We start from the raw sequence: 16,761 nt of genomic DNA, 5'->3' as shown, positions 1-16,761 counted from the left end.
ACTATAACATCGCTTTGCTGTCTGGGCGCTAAAAAGGGCCAATAGTTTGCAGCAAGAACAACATCGTCGACATCTGGAGATGGACGGCAGAACACACGGGGCAATTTGGGGGGTGGTCCGGCTGCAGCGAGACTTAGCCCCCTCCTCTTTCTTTCCTGTAGATCAGGATGACGGCGGCGGCGCAGGGTCCAGCACTATCTTGGGCCGGGGTCCCATGCGTTTAGGGAACTGAAACCGTCTGGTGGCAGAGCGAGAACGGTGTCGAGGCTCAGGTTTCACAGGCTGGGCCGCGGTGGTAGCAGCGGGCGCTTACTTGGGAGGCTGACGAGTCGGCACCTGTCTGGGGCGACTGGCAGCAGGAGATCAAGCGTGTTTTGGCAGGAAGTGTCGCATCGCCTGGGACGACTTCTGTGCCTCTGTGAAGCACTCAGCGAACCCCATTGATCGCTGGGCCAAAGAGGCCGCTGGGGAGATCAGCGCATCCAGGAACTGGGCTCTGTCAGCATCCTTGATCTCTTTGAGGTTAAGCCACAAGTGGCGCTCCAGGGCGACCAGGTTAGCCATCGAGCGCCCAATGGCCTGGGCAGTGCTCTTGGTAGCATGTAGTGCTAAGTCTGTTGCACTTCTCAGCTCCCTGAGCGTGGCGACATCTGGGCCAGACTCATCAGTGGCGGCGAAAAGTTTGGCCTGGAAGACTTGTAGAACTGCCATGGAGTGGAGCGCCGCGGCTGCTTGCCCTGCCGATGAGTAGGCATGCCCGGCGAGCGCCGACGTCGTACGGCAGGGTTTGGACGGATGGTTGGCCTTGGCTTTCCATCCAATAGCTGGCGGGCAGAGATGCACGGCCACAGACTCGTCCAGCCGCAGCAATCGCTCGGATCCTCTTTCTTCAGCACCGTCAATTGAGGTGAGGGTGGATGAAGATGAAATACGCAAGCGCCGATTAGGGGGCACGCCACGATTTTGTGAGCTCGTCGTGGACCTCCGGGAAGAACAGGGCGGTTCGCTGACGAGGGGCTTGCTGGCGCCCCGGCAGAAACCATTCATCCAGACGGCTAAGGGCTGGTTCCTCTGGAGGAGACCATTCCAGACCCAGCTCATCCATTGCCCTTGAGAGAACGCGGATAAGTTCGGTGTCAATCCCGAGTTTCGGGCGGCTGGGTGCAGATGACTTCGAGGGGGCAGGGTCCGGGAGCCCGACAGCTCCTCAGCGTCTGAAGCAGCTAGAGACATGCTGTCCTCTAGCAGTTCTTCCTCAGTCCCTCCAAACAAAACCAGATCACTCGCGGCAGCAGAGGGACACTGGTCTGGCCGAAGAAAGAGGACTGGGGAATCCCCTCTGGGCGGGGAAAACGAGACACGCGGTGGCTGAGCCCGCGTGAGCTCATTTTCATCCTGCTGCTTTAATCCTCTGCCCCGCCTTTTTTTCCTTGCCGGCTCGCGGGAGGAAGAAAACGGGAGGGCGCGAGGAGCGAGATCGCTCTCTGAAAAGAAAGCGATTCTCGAACGCAGAGAGGCGATATTCATGTTCTCGCAATGAGAACAGGAATTCCCAGCGAGTGCTGCGTCAGTGTGGGGTTTCCCCAAGCAGAGGGGCTCTGAACAAGCTGCGAGACGGCATTTGCAACAACACGGTAGAAAGGCTCTTTTAGAGAAATTTGCTGTTTTAATCTCTCTCTCTCCCGCCGGATGGCCGCAGGGAAGCGATGAATCTGCAGCGGGGACTGGCAGTCGCTTTCCAGTGCAAGGCATTTCAACGGTGAGCAGTTCTGAGGAGATAAGCGAAGCGATGTGACGTCGTCGCTGAAGGAGAAGAAATCTGATTTCCTGTGGCGAAGCGGCCAATATATAGCCAGATTCCCCGCCCATTTTGGCGGGCTTTGGCGGGCTTCGCTGCCATAGGTTCGTGCAGCACCACTGCCAGGCCATTGGTTTGTTTTAATAACACTGCACGATCCAATGGCCGTGCAGTTTCACTGCGTGATTGAATAAGGTTTCAGTTCAGGAGAAAAAGGGAGTTTTTCCCATTTGCGTCTTCGACGGGTAAAGTATTGAAAGGGAACCAAACTGAGATACCATTTTGGAGGCTCAGGAAACCTTTGCAGGTGTTTTGAGTTGATTAGCTGATTGGCATGTCACCATATTCTAATTTGTTGACATCACGAATTGGTGGGTTTTGTTAAATGTGAGCCAAAATCATCACAATTAAAAGAACCAAAAACTTAAACTACTTCAATCTGTGTGGACTGAATTTATTAAATACATGAGTTTCACAATTTGAGTTGAATTACTGAAATAAACAAACCTTTCCACAATATTCTAATGTATTGAGATGCACCTGTACATTCTGCACATGGCTTGCATGACAGTGAATCAAACTGGACCTCAGAGTTTACAGCACTCTGTAAGAATCTGGCCCAGACAGTAAAAGAGTGATACAGTGCATATTGTTGCATTGATTGGAGGGAGTTCAGCTCTGAAAGCACCTGACGAACCTGCTCTTGACTTCTTATGTTCGCTTTTCTTGTCTTTTGAATATCTCTCTTTGTTTACATTGCTCATTTGCCTTGAATGTATTAAAGTCTCATCCTGATTGGTTGTTGAGCTCAGCATCGACCGACAGCAGGCAAATACAACCAAATGAAGTATTTGTCAAATCGGTGCAAAAGACCTGGACAAAAAAGGGCATATTTTGCTCTGTGCGTGTGTTAGCATCAGAGACAATCCTGGACTTGTTCACTTGTCTCTGGCTGGACTTACTGTACACAGCAGCCTCGATCCGTCTGAGGAGAATCATCTCTAAAGCTCTTCGAAATCACTGCTTGGACTTCAAGGTAAAACTTTTGTTTTGTTCCAATTAAAACTGCTTTAACAGTATGCTGTTAATAAAACTTTACATGTATCTAAAGCTAATAAAACCTGTAAAACAATGAATAAACATGAAAGGAGCGTAATTTAATGATGCTGAATTAAGGCTTCTAACCCAGTGTCCCATTTTGTCTCTTGGTTTTTAGTCTGGTGCGCACCGCTGAATCATGCAGCACACATTCAGAGCCATCACACACTCTCCAGGGATACTCATCTGGAGAATCGAGGTAGGCAATAGAAGCTGATGGTGGAACACATCATTAAAATCTGCTGAAGAAACATATGACTGAGATGCTTTCTATAACACATGAAATATGAGAGGTGCATGCCTGTCCCATTTCACTTTTGTTCATGGATCATCTGTTGATCAAAGTATTTTGGACTTTCAGTGTAATAAACAAGAATATAAGCCAACTATTCTTGCATTAATAATTGGATGTACCATATGCAAATCATGCAAATGTTAGTGTGGAGATGTTTCAAAGTAATTACATCGAACCTCTTTTGGTGCTTTTTGCTTGATTTCAAGATTGGTTTGATATTTTAATGTTTTGATTGGGTTATCAAAAGTACGGTTGCACTTTATTTTACAGTATGTGTACTAACATGTACTTATAGTGTACTTACAGTGTATTTATCTAACAAAGTTCTGGTAACACAAGGTAACTACATGGGGTAGGGTTAGGTTTAGGGGTAGGTTTAGGGTAAGTACCTAGTTATTACATAGTTAGGTAATTACTATAATAAGTACATAGTATGTACATGAGGAACAGTACTGTATACACTATAAATTTGGCTATAAACATGAGGATGTAACACTAAACACAGAAGTGCAGTATATACAGCTGGACTGTACCGCAGCGATTGCTTGTGAATAGTAAGATTTTGGACAGGCTATTAAGCTCTTTCACAATTTCCCCCCACATTCTTCTTCCAGAAAATGGACCTCGTTTTGGTTCCAGAAAAAGTTCATGGACACTTTTATGAAAGTGACTGCTATTTATTGCTCTCAGTAAGTGAGAAACCCTTTCTGAACCTTTCTATGTTCTTTTGTGAAAAGATCAAACTGCATGTGGTTTCTGTCAGGGCTCTGGTGGAAGGGCTCTGTTTTTTTTTGGAGTGAGTCCATCAGATCCTCAGCAGCTCATGTGTGTCATATTGTATGTCTTTCATTTGTATGCAGACACGCAAAGCTGGCAAATCTGCATACTATGACATTCATTACTGGATAGGCTCCATGTCGACGCTGGATGAACAGGGAGCTGCTGCTGTCTATGCCATTCAGCTGGATGAGTTCCTGGGCTCCTCTCCGATCCAGTACCGCGAGGTCCAGCACCACGAGTCCAGCATCTTCTGCGGATATTTCAAGCAGGGCATAATGTAAGCATCTCCCCAGGCATTCATTCAAGTAGAGTTGTTTCTTTGATTAGTTTCAAAGCATTGCTTTAACAAAGAAGACGAAAAGAAACAGCCTTGCTAACTTTTTGTAGACACACATTTGAATGTGTTGGGTCCATGAAGATGACAGAAAGCATCAAATATATGTCTTTAGTTATAAGTCAGGAGGGGTGTCATCGGGAATGAACCATGTGGAGACCAACACTTACAACATTCAGAGACTGCTGCATGTGAAAGGAAAAAGGAAAGTGACTGGCACAGAGGTGAGGAAACTGTTTGTCTTAAAGGGATAGTTCACCCAAAAATGAGAATTCTGTCATCATCTACTCAGACTCTTATCGTTCCAAAGATTTTTGCCCCTCCACTGACAGTCCATGCATCTACCACTTTGATGCTTCCAAGAGTTCATAAAGAGATCGTAAAACCAATCCAAATTAATCGAGCTGTTTAGTCCCAGTTTTCTGGAGAGATTTTATAAGATGAACAGATTTAATCACATTTTTTTTATTCACATATTTAAACAAAAAAATCTGTTTTACATTTTTGGATGAACTACTAGTGCTACAGGCTCCAACATGGTCCTGACACTCTTAAAAATAAAGGTGCTTCACTATGCCTTGGAAGAACCATTTCTTTGTCTAAATGGTTCCATAAAGAACCTTTAACATCTGAAGAACCTTTCCATTTCACAAAAGGTTCTTTGTAGCAAAAGAAGGTTTTTCAGATTATCAAAAAATTGGGAAGGAGATGGTTCTTTGACTGAATGGTTCTTGTGGAAAAAAAATGGTTCTTCTGTGGCATCACTTGAAGAACCTTTTGAAGGACTTTTATTTTGTAGAGTGTAATGTGATTGTGAAGATACAAATGGTTGAATGCGCTGGCCACGTTGCAGGTGGAGATGAGCTGGAAGAGCTTTGACACTGGCAGTGTCTTTCTGCTGGATCTTGGCAAGACCATTCTCCAGTGGAACGGCCCTGAAAGCAACAAACAAGAACGTCTGAAGGTATGAGCTCCATGAGCGATCGTAAAGTGTTGGGTTCTTGTAGATCCTAGTGTCACGCTGCTGCTTGTTGACTGTAAGGGCATGATGCTGGCCAAGGACATCAGGGATCGTGAGAGAGGGGGTCGGGCAGAAATCGGCGTGATTGAGGGGGATGCAGAAGCAAAGTCCCCGTCATTAATGGAACTGATGGTGAGCATTTTGGGTGAACGGCCCGCTAAGCTGCCCAGCGGGACGCCAGATGAAATAACTGACCAGGAGCAGATGTCTAAGCTCACCCTCTATCAGTAAGTGCCGTCAGCTCCCAGTTTTGTGTCTTACATACTAGCTGGTTATTTTTTATTTGATTGATTAATCGGCTCACCTAATGTTGACGGGGAACTAGTTTGAACGTCTACCGGTCCTCTAACAAACCTTGAACTTTGCAGTGTGTCGGATGCTAATGGAAGTATGAGTATCACAGAGATTGCAACCAGTCCACTCACACAGGACATGCTGAATCACGATGTAAGTGGTGATTTGTGTAAAATGCATACCGTATTTTCCGGACTATAAGTCACACTTTTTTCCATAGTTTGGCTGGTCCTGTGACTCATAGTCAGGTGCGACTTATTTATCAAAATTTATTTGACATGAACCGAGAGAAATGAACCAAGAGAGATCATTACCGTCTACAGCCTTGAGAGGGCGCTCTATGCTGCTCAGTTCTCCTGTAGTCTACACTGAACACATAGAGCGCCCTCTCGCGGCTGGAGACGGTAATGTTTTCTCTTGGTCCTTGGTTCTAAATAAATGTGACTTATAGTCCGGTGCGATATTTTCCTCATCATGATGTATTTTTGGACTGATGCGACTTATACTCAGGTGTGACTTATAGTCTGAAAAATACGGTAATTATGATCCTCTCTTGTATTGTTTACTCCCATTATTAGACCATGACAAGCCAATCCAAAACATAATTTGATCAAATATTTCATGTAATTGTGTTCATTTTGTATTTAATTTGTTGGTCAGAAAGCAAGTTCGCAAAAATGTCTAAAGTATAGAAACCATTTGGTGAAAAGGTTTGCACAGCAATCACAGACCCTTTGAGACATACATAATTCATTACCACACTATTGCTGTCACAATCTGGTCCACAAAGGATGACAAACAGAAGGAATCCATTAAAATAGTGGAGTTACATTAAATACACCCCACAAAAGATGAATAGCGAAGAGTTAAAGTGTGTATTAAGACACAACTAACAGCAGAAAATGAACAGAAATAACTAAAGGGCTTTAATACACAGGCAAACAAACTCAGGTGTGCTCTATTAATAACAGTGAATAATCTTGATAACTGAGGATAAGTAGGAACAAGTTAAAAAAACAGACAATGAAACTGAACCAATAACAGAACGTGACACATGCACAACGTTTCTGACCCTGATTACTACATTTGTAACACACTTTGATATAGGTTTTGATGAAGATTTAATATGTGGCCCTGACCACGAAACCATTCATAATTCTTCAGTTAATTAATAATCTCTCTATTGATGTATGGTTTGTTAGGAGGACAATATTTGTCTGAGATACAACTATTATAAATCTGGAATCTGGAATTTCAAAAAAATCTAAATATTGAGAAAATCATCTTTAAAGTTGTCCAAAGAAGTTCTTAGCAATGTATATTATTTTTTAATATATTTACAGTAGGAAATTTACAAAAAATCTTCATGGAACATGATCTTTACTTTATATCTTATTGATTCTTGGCATAAAAGAAACATTTATAATTTTGACCCATACAATGTATTGTTGTCTATTGCTACAAATATATCTGTGTTACTGATGGGAAATGGAGCATGCATTCATTCATTCATTCATTTGGTCACACTTCTATAACTACTATGTACGTACATAAAAAAATAAGTGCATTGTGCTTATTGTGGTCATAATATATTTTGCAAAACACCTTTGCTGCTATTGTGGTGGGATATGGCTGAGTTTAATTTATATCTTTCAGGACTGTTACATTTTGGACCAGGGGGGGATGTCAATATTTGTGTGGAAGGGAAAGACAGCAAACAAAGCAGAGAGACAAGCAGCAATGACCAGGGCTCTGGTGAGTTCCTGTTTCACTCATTTCTGTTGTGACAGCTGCCGCCGGAGGAGAGTGATCCTCCCTTCATCTCTATAGTGTTTAAAGACTGTGAGCTGCATTATACTGCAGGGACTGAAACAAGACCTTTAAATCACGGCTCCAGCTAAAATGCATAATCCATAATAACACTTCCTCCAGTCAAAAAGTGTTCTGGTCTGAATCAGGAGAGAAATCTGCACAGATCAAGCAGCGTTTAAACAGATCTAAACTAATATGTGAGAGACTTTTTCACTGGAGGAAGTGTTGTTATGGATTATAGACTTGTATTTTAGTTAAAAACATCTTAATGCTAGATGTGTTTCATCTTTTGTCTTCTCCAGATGTTCAATGCTGTGGATTATTGTGGTGTTTTTATCAGCTGCCTTCATGATAAGACTACTTACAAATGACAATTGTTATTAATTTGACAGGAGTTCATTAAAATAAAGGGTTACCCACTCACTACTAAAGTGGAGGCTCTCAGCGACGGAGGAGAATCGGCTCTCTTCAAACAGCTGTTCAAGAGCTGGACGGTCAGAGAGCAGACAGCAGGTCTGGGCCGGACACACACCGTGGGGAGAGTGGGTATGTGCCTCATGCATGGGGTTTCAGCTGAAGCTCACCAATGCATTTCGTAGAGAAGTTGTTGATTGATTTACTGCAGCTGTATTCATGATGCTGTGATGATGAACAGAAGAAGAATGACTATAAGCTTTGCTCTGTTCTTTCATTGATTAGCTAATGTCACTCAAGAGAAGTTTGATGCCGCTAGGATGCATGTGATGTCTGATGTTGCTGCGCAGGAGCGCTTGGTGGATGATGGCAGCGGACAAAAGCAGGTGAGGAGGAGATGAGTTATTATTATTATCATTAAAGAAGTTATGTTATCAATGCAGATGTGAAAACAGCACATACCTATGAATCAGGATCTAATATACACATTGAGGTAACGTTGGAATAATTTACAGAATATGAAAAAAAAAATCAGTCAATGTCATCTCGAAAGACTTCTCCGTCCTTAGGTGTGGCGCATTGAGAATTTGGAGATGGTGGAGGTGGAACCCGAACTGCATGGGTACTTCTATGGAGGCGACTGCTATCTGATCCTGTACACCTATGATGTTAATGGCAGGAAGAGCTACATTCTGTACATGTGGAAGGTGAAGTGACAAGTTTCCTTCATCTGTGCAGAAGAGAGTTTTATGGCACTAATGATTGTTGAGATGTGATGTTCACACCATGTTATTATAAACACATAAAACAAAAGTAGTGTAAAGAAATCCTGGTCTTCTATGATTATGAATCTACAGAATATTTTTACTTTCGTGTCTCTCTGCCTGAACATTTATGACCCAGGACCACAAAACCAGTCATAATGGAAACATTTTCAGAATTGAGATTTATACCTCTAGAATACATCATCTCTCCAGTGATGTGTGGTTTGTTAGGATCGTACAATATTTGTCTGAGATACAACTACTATAAATCTGGAATCTGAGGGAGCAAAAAAATCTAAATATTGAGAAAATCATCTTTAAAGTTGTTCAGATGAAGTTCTGAGCAATGCATATTACTAATCAAAAATGAAGTTTTGATATATTTATGGTAGGGAATTTACAAAATATCTTCATGGAACATGATCTTTACTTAATATCATAATGATTTTTGGCATAAAAGAAAAATTCATAATTTTGACCCATACTATGTATAGTCTTTTGCTCCAAGTATCCCTGTGCTACTGATGACTGCTTCTGTGCTGCAGGGACTCATTTGTAATTGCCTTGTAACTTATAACTGCAACAGATGTGATTTTCTCTGTAGACAGATGTTGAATCCACACAGTAGTGGTGAACTCAGAGAGCTTTAATGCGTGACACAGCTGAGTGATGGAGGACCCGTGGCAGGTAATAATGAGTGTGGTGTGTTTGCTGGCAGGGCCGTCATGCGTCTCAGGACGAGGTGACAGCTTGTGCCTATCAGGCGGTGACCCTGGACCAGCAGTACGGAGATCAGCCTGTTCAGGTCCAAGTCTGCATGGGGAAGGAACCACGCCACTTCATGGCCATCTTCAGGGGCAAGATAGTTATCTTCGAGGTAGCACATTACTTGTTTTAAAGACTTTTGGTTAGTGAACCATTTGTCGTGGCTTAAACACTCATTTGGCAGCAGGGACATGGTTCTGTGCTCAACTTCTATCCTTTTTCTTTTTAATTTTCACAGAAATGTTCTTAATACACTGGTTGACTTCTATTGATTCATTTGCATTAATTTAGCATCTGTTGCAATGACAACCCAATCATCATCATTTCAGATGAATACAGTAGAGGACTTTCCCCTTGCGTTCTGTCCTACTTTAGTCTTCATTTTAAACATCCAAAAGACCAATACCATAAAAAAAGGTCAAACTTTAGATTAGGGACCAATTCTCACTATTAACTAGTTGCTTATTAGCATTCATGTTACTAGCATACTGGCTGTTTATTAGTACTTATAAACCACATATTAATATTTTACTCTGCATGACCATATTTTAGATCCCTTAATCCACCTCATACCTAAATTTAACAACTACCTTTCTAACGATTAATAAGCAGCTAATTAGCAGTTTATTGAAGCAAACGTTGGTTACACTAATAGTGAGAATTGGTTGTGTGACCAAAATAAACAACAGAGGAACACAAAACAACTCAAAATGACAGAGAAATGTATTAAAACATTTGTGTTCGCTATGTAGCCTAATAAACCTTCATTTATTTTAATGCAAGAACCTCTTTCAAAACAAAAATACAAACTACTATCAGGATATTAAGTTTAAACATTTTACCACCTATACATAATGTGCTGCTTTTACATTAGAAACTGTGATGACATTATCATTTGCTACAATGTGTTCATAACGTATAACATTTCTCAGACATACAATACCCTTATGTGAAAGACGCTGATATTATGAGCTAAAGATTTTATTAAGAATGTGCATCAAATTTAATTAAATTAAATTTATGCAATTAACAGACGCTTTTATCCAAAGCGACTTACAGTGCATTCAGGCTATCAATTTTTACCCATCATGTTTTCCCGGGAAATCGAACCCCCAACGTTGCGCTTCATAGCGCAATACCCTACCACTTGAGCTACAGGAACAGCATAAATGTTCTGTTTTCCTAAATATGGCTTTGTTTCCATCCTAGGGAGGGACGTCCAGAAAGAGCGCCCCGGAGCCAGAGCCGCCCGTCCGTCTGTTTCAGATCTGTGGCTCTGACCCGACCAATTCAAAAGCTATAGAGGTGCCAGCTCTGGTGGCCTCGCTCAACTCCAACGATGTCTTCCTCTTGAAAAGCCAGAGTGGCGTCTTCCTGTGGTATGGCAAAGTACGCAGTCTCTCTACTCTCATCACACTGGTAGTATTTAATTGAAAAAAGCACTCAGCAGTTGTAAAGCACAGCATGCAATGTCCACCACTACTGCCCTCCTAATGGACATTATTGGGAAAGCAGCACTTAGCTCTATATATAACCTCTCAGGGGTCCAGCGGGGATGAAAGGGCCATGGCTAAGGAGGTGGCCGCATTTATTGGTCGAGGCTTACCAGAGGAGATCATGGCTGAGGGACAGGAGCCATTTGAGTTCTGGGAAATCTTAGGTGGAAAAGGACCATATGCAAGTGACAGAAGGTACTCCGAACTTTATTCTTATTCTCAGAAAATGGTTCAAAAGCTGTTGATGGGACAGTACCCTTATGTTAGTGACTAATATGTATCTTTAAAGGGGTCAGCCAAGTGTAGTGACCCATACTCAGAATTCGTGCTCTGCATTTAACCCACACAGCAGTGCACACACACAGCAGTGAACACACACACCATGAACACACACATGGAGCAGTGGGCACCATTTATGCTGCGGCACCCAGTTGAGTCATGGTATTGCCAGCCAAAGACTCGAACCCAAAACCCTAGGATTAGGAGTCAATCTCTCTAACCAACAGGCCACGACTTCCCATAAAATATGATCATAGAAGGCTGTGAAAATTAATCTGCATTGTTAATCCTTTTGATCTTTTATTTAAAAAAAATCTCAAAATATATATCCTTTCATTGGAAAATAAGAATTTCAAATGGGGGTGGAAATATCATTATTGAATAAACATTTTTTTCTCAAATACTCATTGGACACAATTATTGGCACCCCTAGAAATTCTTATGAGTAAAATATCTCTTAAGTATATCGCATTCATATTCACAATTATGAGCACTCCAGCATGATTATAAACATAAAATTATCCGGCCATGGCTTCCTGTTTCACAGAAATATAAAGTGGAGGGAAAACAAAGCCCAAGTTCCCTTAATCATCCATCAGAATGAGAAAAACCAAAGAATATATTTCTGATGTGCAGAAAAAGATAATTGAATTTCACAAATTGGTGAAGTGGCTTTAAGAAAAGAGCTAGAGCAGTTACAAAATGTTACGAAACTGTCTGGAAGAGGACGTGTTTCTATATCGTCCTAATGTGTGGTGAGGAGGTCAGTTTGAGTGGCTAAAGACTCTCCAAGGATCACAGCTGGAGAACTGCAGAAAATAGTTGAGTCTCTGGTTCAGAAAACCTTGAAAAAATTGTCAAACAGAACCTACATCAACACATGTTGTTTGGGAGGGTTTAAGAAGAATTATCCTAGCTCATCCAAAAACAAACTAAAGCATATTCAGTTATCAGACACGACTGGAACTTCAAATGGGACTGGCTTCTATGGTCAGATGAAACTAAAAATTAGCTCGAGATGGGTTTGGTGAACACAGAGATAAAAAGTACCCCATGTGTACAGTGAAATATACAGCTGTATTTTTGATGTGGTGGGCCTATATTTCTGCTGGAGGTCCTGGACATCTTGTTCAGACACATGGCATCATGGATTCTATCAAATACCAACAGATAAGAAATCAGTAAGTGACTGACTCTGTTAGAAATCGTATAATGGGCCATGTTTGGATCATTCAACCGTACAATAATCCAAACACAAACCTCAAAAACAATACCGAAATGGGTCACTGAACACAAAACCAAGCTTCTGCTTTAGCCATTCCAGTCCTCTGACCTGAACCCTACAGAAAATGAGAGGAGTGAACTGAAGAGGAGAAGCTGGGAATCTGAAGGGTCTGGAGTGATTCTGGATGAAGGAATGGTCTCTGATCTCTTGTCAGGTGTTCTCTAACCTCATCAGGTATTATAGGAGAACATTTAGAGCTGTTAGACTTTTATGATTTTTTAAAATAAAAGATCAAAAGGATTAACAATGCAGATGAATTTTCACAGCCTTCTTTGATCATATTTACCAAGGGGGCCAAATTTTTGGACATGACTATATGTCAAAGATCAAGGGAATTTTGGTTTCTCTCTTCATGACCCCTTTAAGGTACTAATATGCACCCTTTAGGGGTAAACATAGGGTCTTTCGCACTGGAGGAACCTTTTCATAGTTCCTAGAACTATTGGTGGAAATTACTGATTTTGGCGTGTTCGCACTGTAGGGACTAGGAACACATTAAGTTGTGTGAACTCGGTTTGGGAGAACCTACTTCAGAGTATGGTCTAAAACAATTCTATACAGTTAAATACATGTGAAATATAAACGAAACACCAAATACTCGCACATACACAATACATTTTTAAAAAGCCATGTAAAAAAATGACTTCATGAAAACAGCAATAACAGCATTTACCTGTTGTCTGCAGCATTGTGTTCTTTTCTCAGCCTTGGTGATGACACTGCATGTTGTCAGTTTTCATGCTCTTTTAAAGGGACAGTTCACTCTCAAATTAAATTTTGCTTTGTTTTAGCTTACCTCAAGGACATCCAAGATGTAGGTTTCTCTGTTTCCTCAGTATTTCCCATTTTGATATTTTTAGGTCCAACCGTTCTTGTCTGTGTCTCACATAATGGATGTCTATGGACACCACCTCAAAGAGCAAGCACAGAGGAGTCAAAATTAAACAATTCCCCATCAAATTCAACGTTGTCCATGAATACATTGAAATCGTCTTCCATTGCAATTTCCTGTTTGTCTAAATAGGTTTAGATCTTCACAGTGAAAGGTAATACTTCTGAAATCTGTGTAAACCATAGGCAGTAAGTGTAAACAATGAGTGATGTACACGCGCGAGAGATCACATCCGGCGCTTTCCGCTTGTGCAGACTAAAGCCAGAGCGCGCGCACGTCACATCGGGAAGCACTCGCGCACTCAGATCAGTTGGACGTGGTTGTGGACAAGAGGTAAAAACGATATAAATACTGTTCATTTTCTTACACACACCGCTCGTTTCGTGTCTTAGGTCATCAATGTACTTACGATGGGGAATTGTTTAATTTTGACTCCTCTGTGCTTGCTCTTTGAGGTGGTGACCATAGACATCCATTATGTGAGACACAGACAAGAACGGTTGGACCTAAAAATATCAAAATGGGAAATACTGAGGAAACAGAGAAACCTACATCTTGAATGTCCTTGAGGTAAGCTAAAACATACCAAAATTTAATCTGACAGTGAACTATCCCTTTAATTTACATAACATCTCCGTTATCATGAAACCCATGTCACACGACATAAAACAGCTCTGATCACTGCGTCCTCCATTCACCAGTTGCTAACGTTTGTAAATGTAGCGAATAAAGATGTCAAATAAATACAAAATAAATAAAGATCAAATAAATGATGTTGGCTGCCGGAGGGAGAAGCGTGTTCTCTAGGAAGCACCCTGCTTGGCTAGTTCCTAGAAGTACAGTGTGAAAGCTCCTAATGCTACAAAGGTACCCCAGTGACAGCTTTTGTGGGAATGTGGGACAAATTCTTCATTCTTGACTGTTGATGTCACATCTTCTTAAAGATTACAGCAGGTTACTCTAGATCATCAACCGCGTCTTTTTGAATGCTCCAATAAGACTGGTCTGTTCATTGCCACTGAGGTAACCCAGTTCACACAGGATGATCTGAGAGAGGACGACGTCATGCTTTTGGACACGTGGGATCAGGTAGACCAGCTCTGTTCCTCTGTAATGAAATGTAAAGTTGGTGAAAGGCAATGCTTCTTCAATAGTATCACTGGTATGCCAACATCTGAATAATAACAATACAGCAGCCGTCATAATAATGTAAGCCCTGACCCTAAATATCTTGAGAAGTGGATTAGATTACTAGAGTCCTAAACACAGCCTTCGGCTCTTCTAGGTCTTTCTCTGGATAGGAAATGAAGCCAATGATGTGGAGCGTAAGGAATCTTTGACAACTTGCCAGGAATACCTGCGGACCCACCCTGGATCCCGGGACCCTGACACACCTGTGATACTGGTGAAGCAGGGCTTTGAGCCTCCTACCTTTACTGGGTGGTTCATGGCCTGGGACACGACTAAATGGAGCGTAGGTTGGATTTGCATCGTATAAACATGCTGAAAGAGGTTTATAGGCCTACTGTTTAAGGAGATGAACAAAACTCGTTTTGCTGTAATTCACATGCAGTTTTTATCGTTGTACTAGGGTGGCAAAACCTATGAGCAGCTGAAGGAGGAGTTAGGAGAAGTTACATTGCCCACTAAAGTTGATTCTGTATGATCCTTTGTATATAATACACATTTCAGTCAATATCTGCCTGATTTGCATAAAAGATTTGCGTCAAATTGTAATTTCTCATGACAGGGATCCAGTGGTGCGGAGACTAAAACCATCTCACAATATCCACCAGAAATGCTGATTAACAAACTGTCTGGAGAGCTGCCTGAGAACGTGGACCCCGCACACAAAGAGGTGCGTAACGCTTCATGTTTTGGTTTACAGGAGCTTCATCAAGCTTTCAAGCAACACGAGGTGATCCTATTGTGAGCAGGGGAAAAGCAGCGTTTGCTCTAAATAGTACTGTTGTCCACCAAGAAAGTCTTGTCATCGTTTGGATGTATCGAGTTCCCAGGAATTTTGCCACCTGCAGTCTATACAAACCTTGACATCTTCCTGTCAGATTATGAGCCGATCCCATTTTCATGCATGGCCCATGTTGATTAATAAACTTAAATGATCCTGCTAGGTTCGATGTAAACAAAACCTTTGTGCATAGAAAAAATCTGGACTTTCAGTTCAAAAACAATTTTCTTGGATCATTTTCCTCAGATTTGCAGAAAGTCTAACATGAATTATTTAAGGACACGCCTTGTTACATAACCAACTTGTTATCTGTCATCTGGTACAGAGCCTCTGTCTAGTGACTGGCGTTGCTATCATTATCTATATGCCTTACTATAGTTTGAACAGAAGAAGCATACCACTACAAATCCTAAGTTATGAGTTCAGTTCCAAAGAAATGTATGAACCACACAGATAGAGAGCTCAGACAAAAATCATACATGAATTAAAATGAAGAGTTCAGATGCAATATATTTAAGTGCTGTTTGGAATCTTTTATCCGGCTCCTATGTGTAGGTTCAGAAATGTAGCTTTAATGTCAATGAATAGGTTCTTTTGCATCTGAACTCTTCACATGTAGATGTTGCACTGTGCACAGAGAAGTGACTTTGACGGCGAAAATGCATTCTGTGCATGTGCTGTTTAACGTTAGCATGCTTTTAAAATCTGCAAATGTTATACAATTATAAATTCAGAGTCGTGTAAGTATTTCAATTTCACAAAACATACTGTCCAAATACCAAACAAATTGCTGGTTATACTTCCAAGAGGGCACAGGCCTCAACCAAATGAAGTGCAGCAGAGAAAGGGAGTTATGAGCAAATTTGACTAAAATATTTAAATATATTTGAATAAAAGTGTGGTGTTGCTTTGTTGAAGGCCATGTGTGCTGCTGTATATAACATTAGAATTCCCATCACCTCATTCGAGTTAACACAGTTCTTCTTATTGTGATTAAAATAATTTTCATACATTTACATCATACATTTTCTATCTCCTTTTCATGGTATATTAGAGACATCTCTCTGACGACGATTTCCAGACCGTATTTGGAATCTCCAGAGAACAGTTTGAGAACTTGCCTCAGTGGAAACAGACGACCATTAAGAAGCAAAATGGATTGTTTTGAAAAGTGATGTATGTTTTGTAAGTGCTGGTAGTGGGAAGAGGGAACAAAGATGCATCTATATTTCCTAGTTCAAAATCTTTTGTCATAATTGATATCACTAATGTAATCCATCATATACTCCAGACACAGTAATCATATTACAGTTTAAATGTGGGACATGTGCTGTTTTTGGTGAAAGCTAAATAAAAATTTGTATATTTGCAATCATTTTTTTTTACTCTTTCTACTCCTATGGTTTCTTCGATTAAAATTACCATCTATACCACAACTTTTGGCTAAAGTGTGTACATGTGCTAT

The 16,761-nt window shown here is 41.3% G+C and overlaps 1 protein-coding gene across 1 annotated transcript; it reads left to right on the top strand.

Annotated features, from left to right (window-relative positions):
• The first annotated feature begins 2,700 nt into the window (after nucleotides 1-2,700).
• Nucleotides 2,701-16,632, top strand: avil (advillin). Its single transcript, XM_052568547.1, has 20 exons — nucleotides 2,701-2,834; nucleotides 3,015-3,095; nucleotides 3,806-3,880; nucleotides 4,052-4,248; nucleotides 4,421-4,529; nucleotides 5,159-5,269; nucleotides 5,348-5,553; nucleotides 5,695-5,773; nucleotides 7,277-7,375; nucleotides 7,825-7,978; nucleotides 8,132-8,232; nucleotides 8,416-8,553; nucleotides 9,329-9,487; nucleotides 10,585-10,764; nucleotides 10,918-11,066; nucleotides 14,272-14,416; nucleotides 14,613-14,801; nucleotides 14,919-14,987; nucleotides 15,078-15,185; nucleotides 16,351-16,632. Exons 2-20 carry the CDS (start codon nucleotides 3,036-3,038, stop codon nucleotides 16,462-16,464), a joined length of 2,442 nt encoding a protein of 813 aa, XP_052424507.1. The 5' UTR covers nucleotides 2,701-2,834; nucleotides 3,015-3,035; the 3' UTR covers nucleotides 16,465-16,632.
• Nucleotides 16,633-16,761: the final 129 nt, after the last annotated feature.

The sequence above is a fragment of the Carassius gibelio genome, chromosome B11, assembly GCF_023724105.1.
Source record: "Carassius gibelio isolate Cgi1373 ecotype wild population from Czech Republic chromosome B11, carGib1.2-hapl.c, whole genome shotgun sequence".
Classification (NCBI taxonomy): Eukaryota; Metazoa; Chordata; class Actinopteri; order Cypriniformes; family Cyprinidae; genus Carassius; species Carassius gibelio.
Note: the sequence above shows the minus strand (reverse complement) of the source record. Positions and strands in the feature narration are given on the sequence as shown.

What these genes read in the sequence shown, in the direction of transcription:
- avil (XM_052568547.1), top strand. Translation starts at nt 3,036, where the DNA reads ATGCAGCACACATTCAGAGCCATCACACACTCTCCAGGGATACTCATC. An exon ending in TACTCATCTGGAGAATCGAG is followed by an intron (nt 3,096 to 3,805) that starts GTAGGCAATAGA and finishes TTCTTCTTCCAG; the next exon opens with AAAATGGACCTCGTTTTGGT. An exon ending in ACATTCTGTACATGTGGAAG is followed by an intron (nt 8,554 to 9,328) that starts GTGAAGTGACAA and finishes GTTTGCTGGCAG; the next exon opens with GGCCGTCATGCGTCTCAGGA.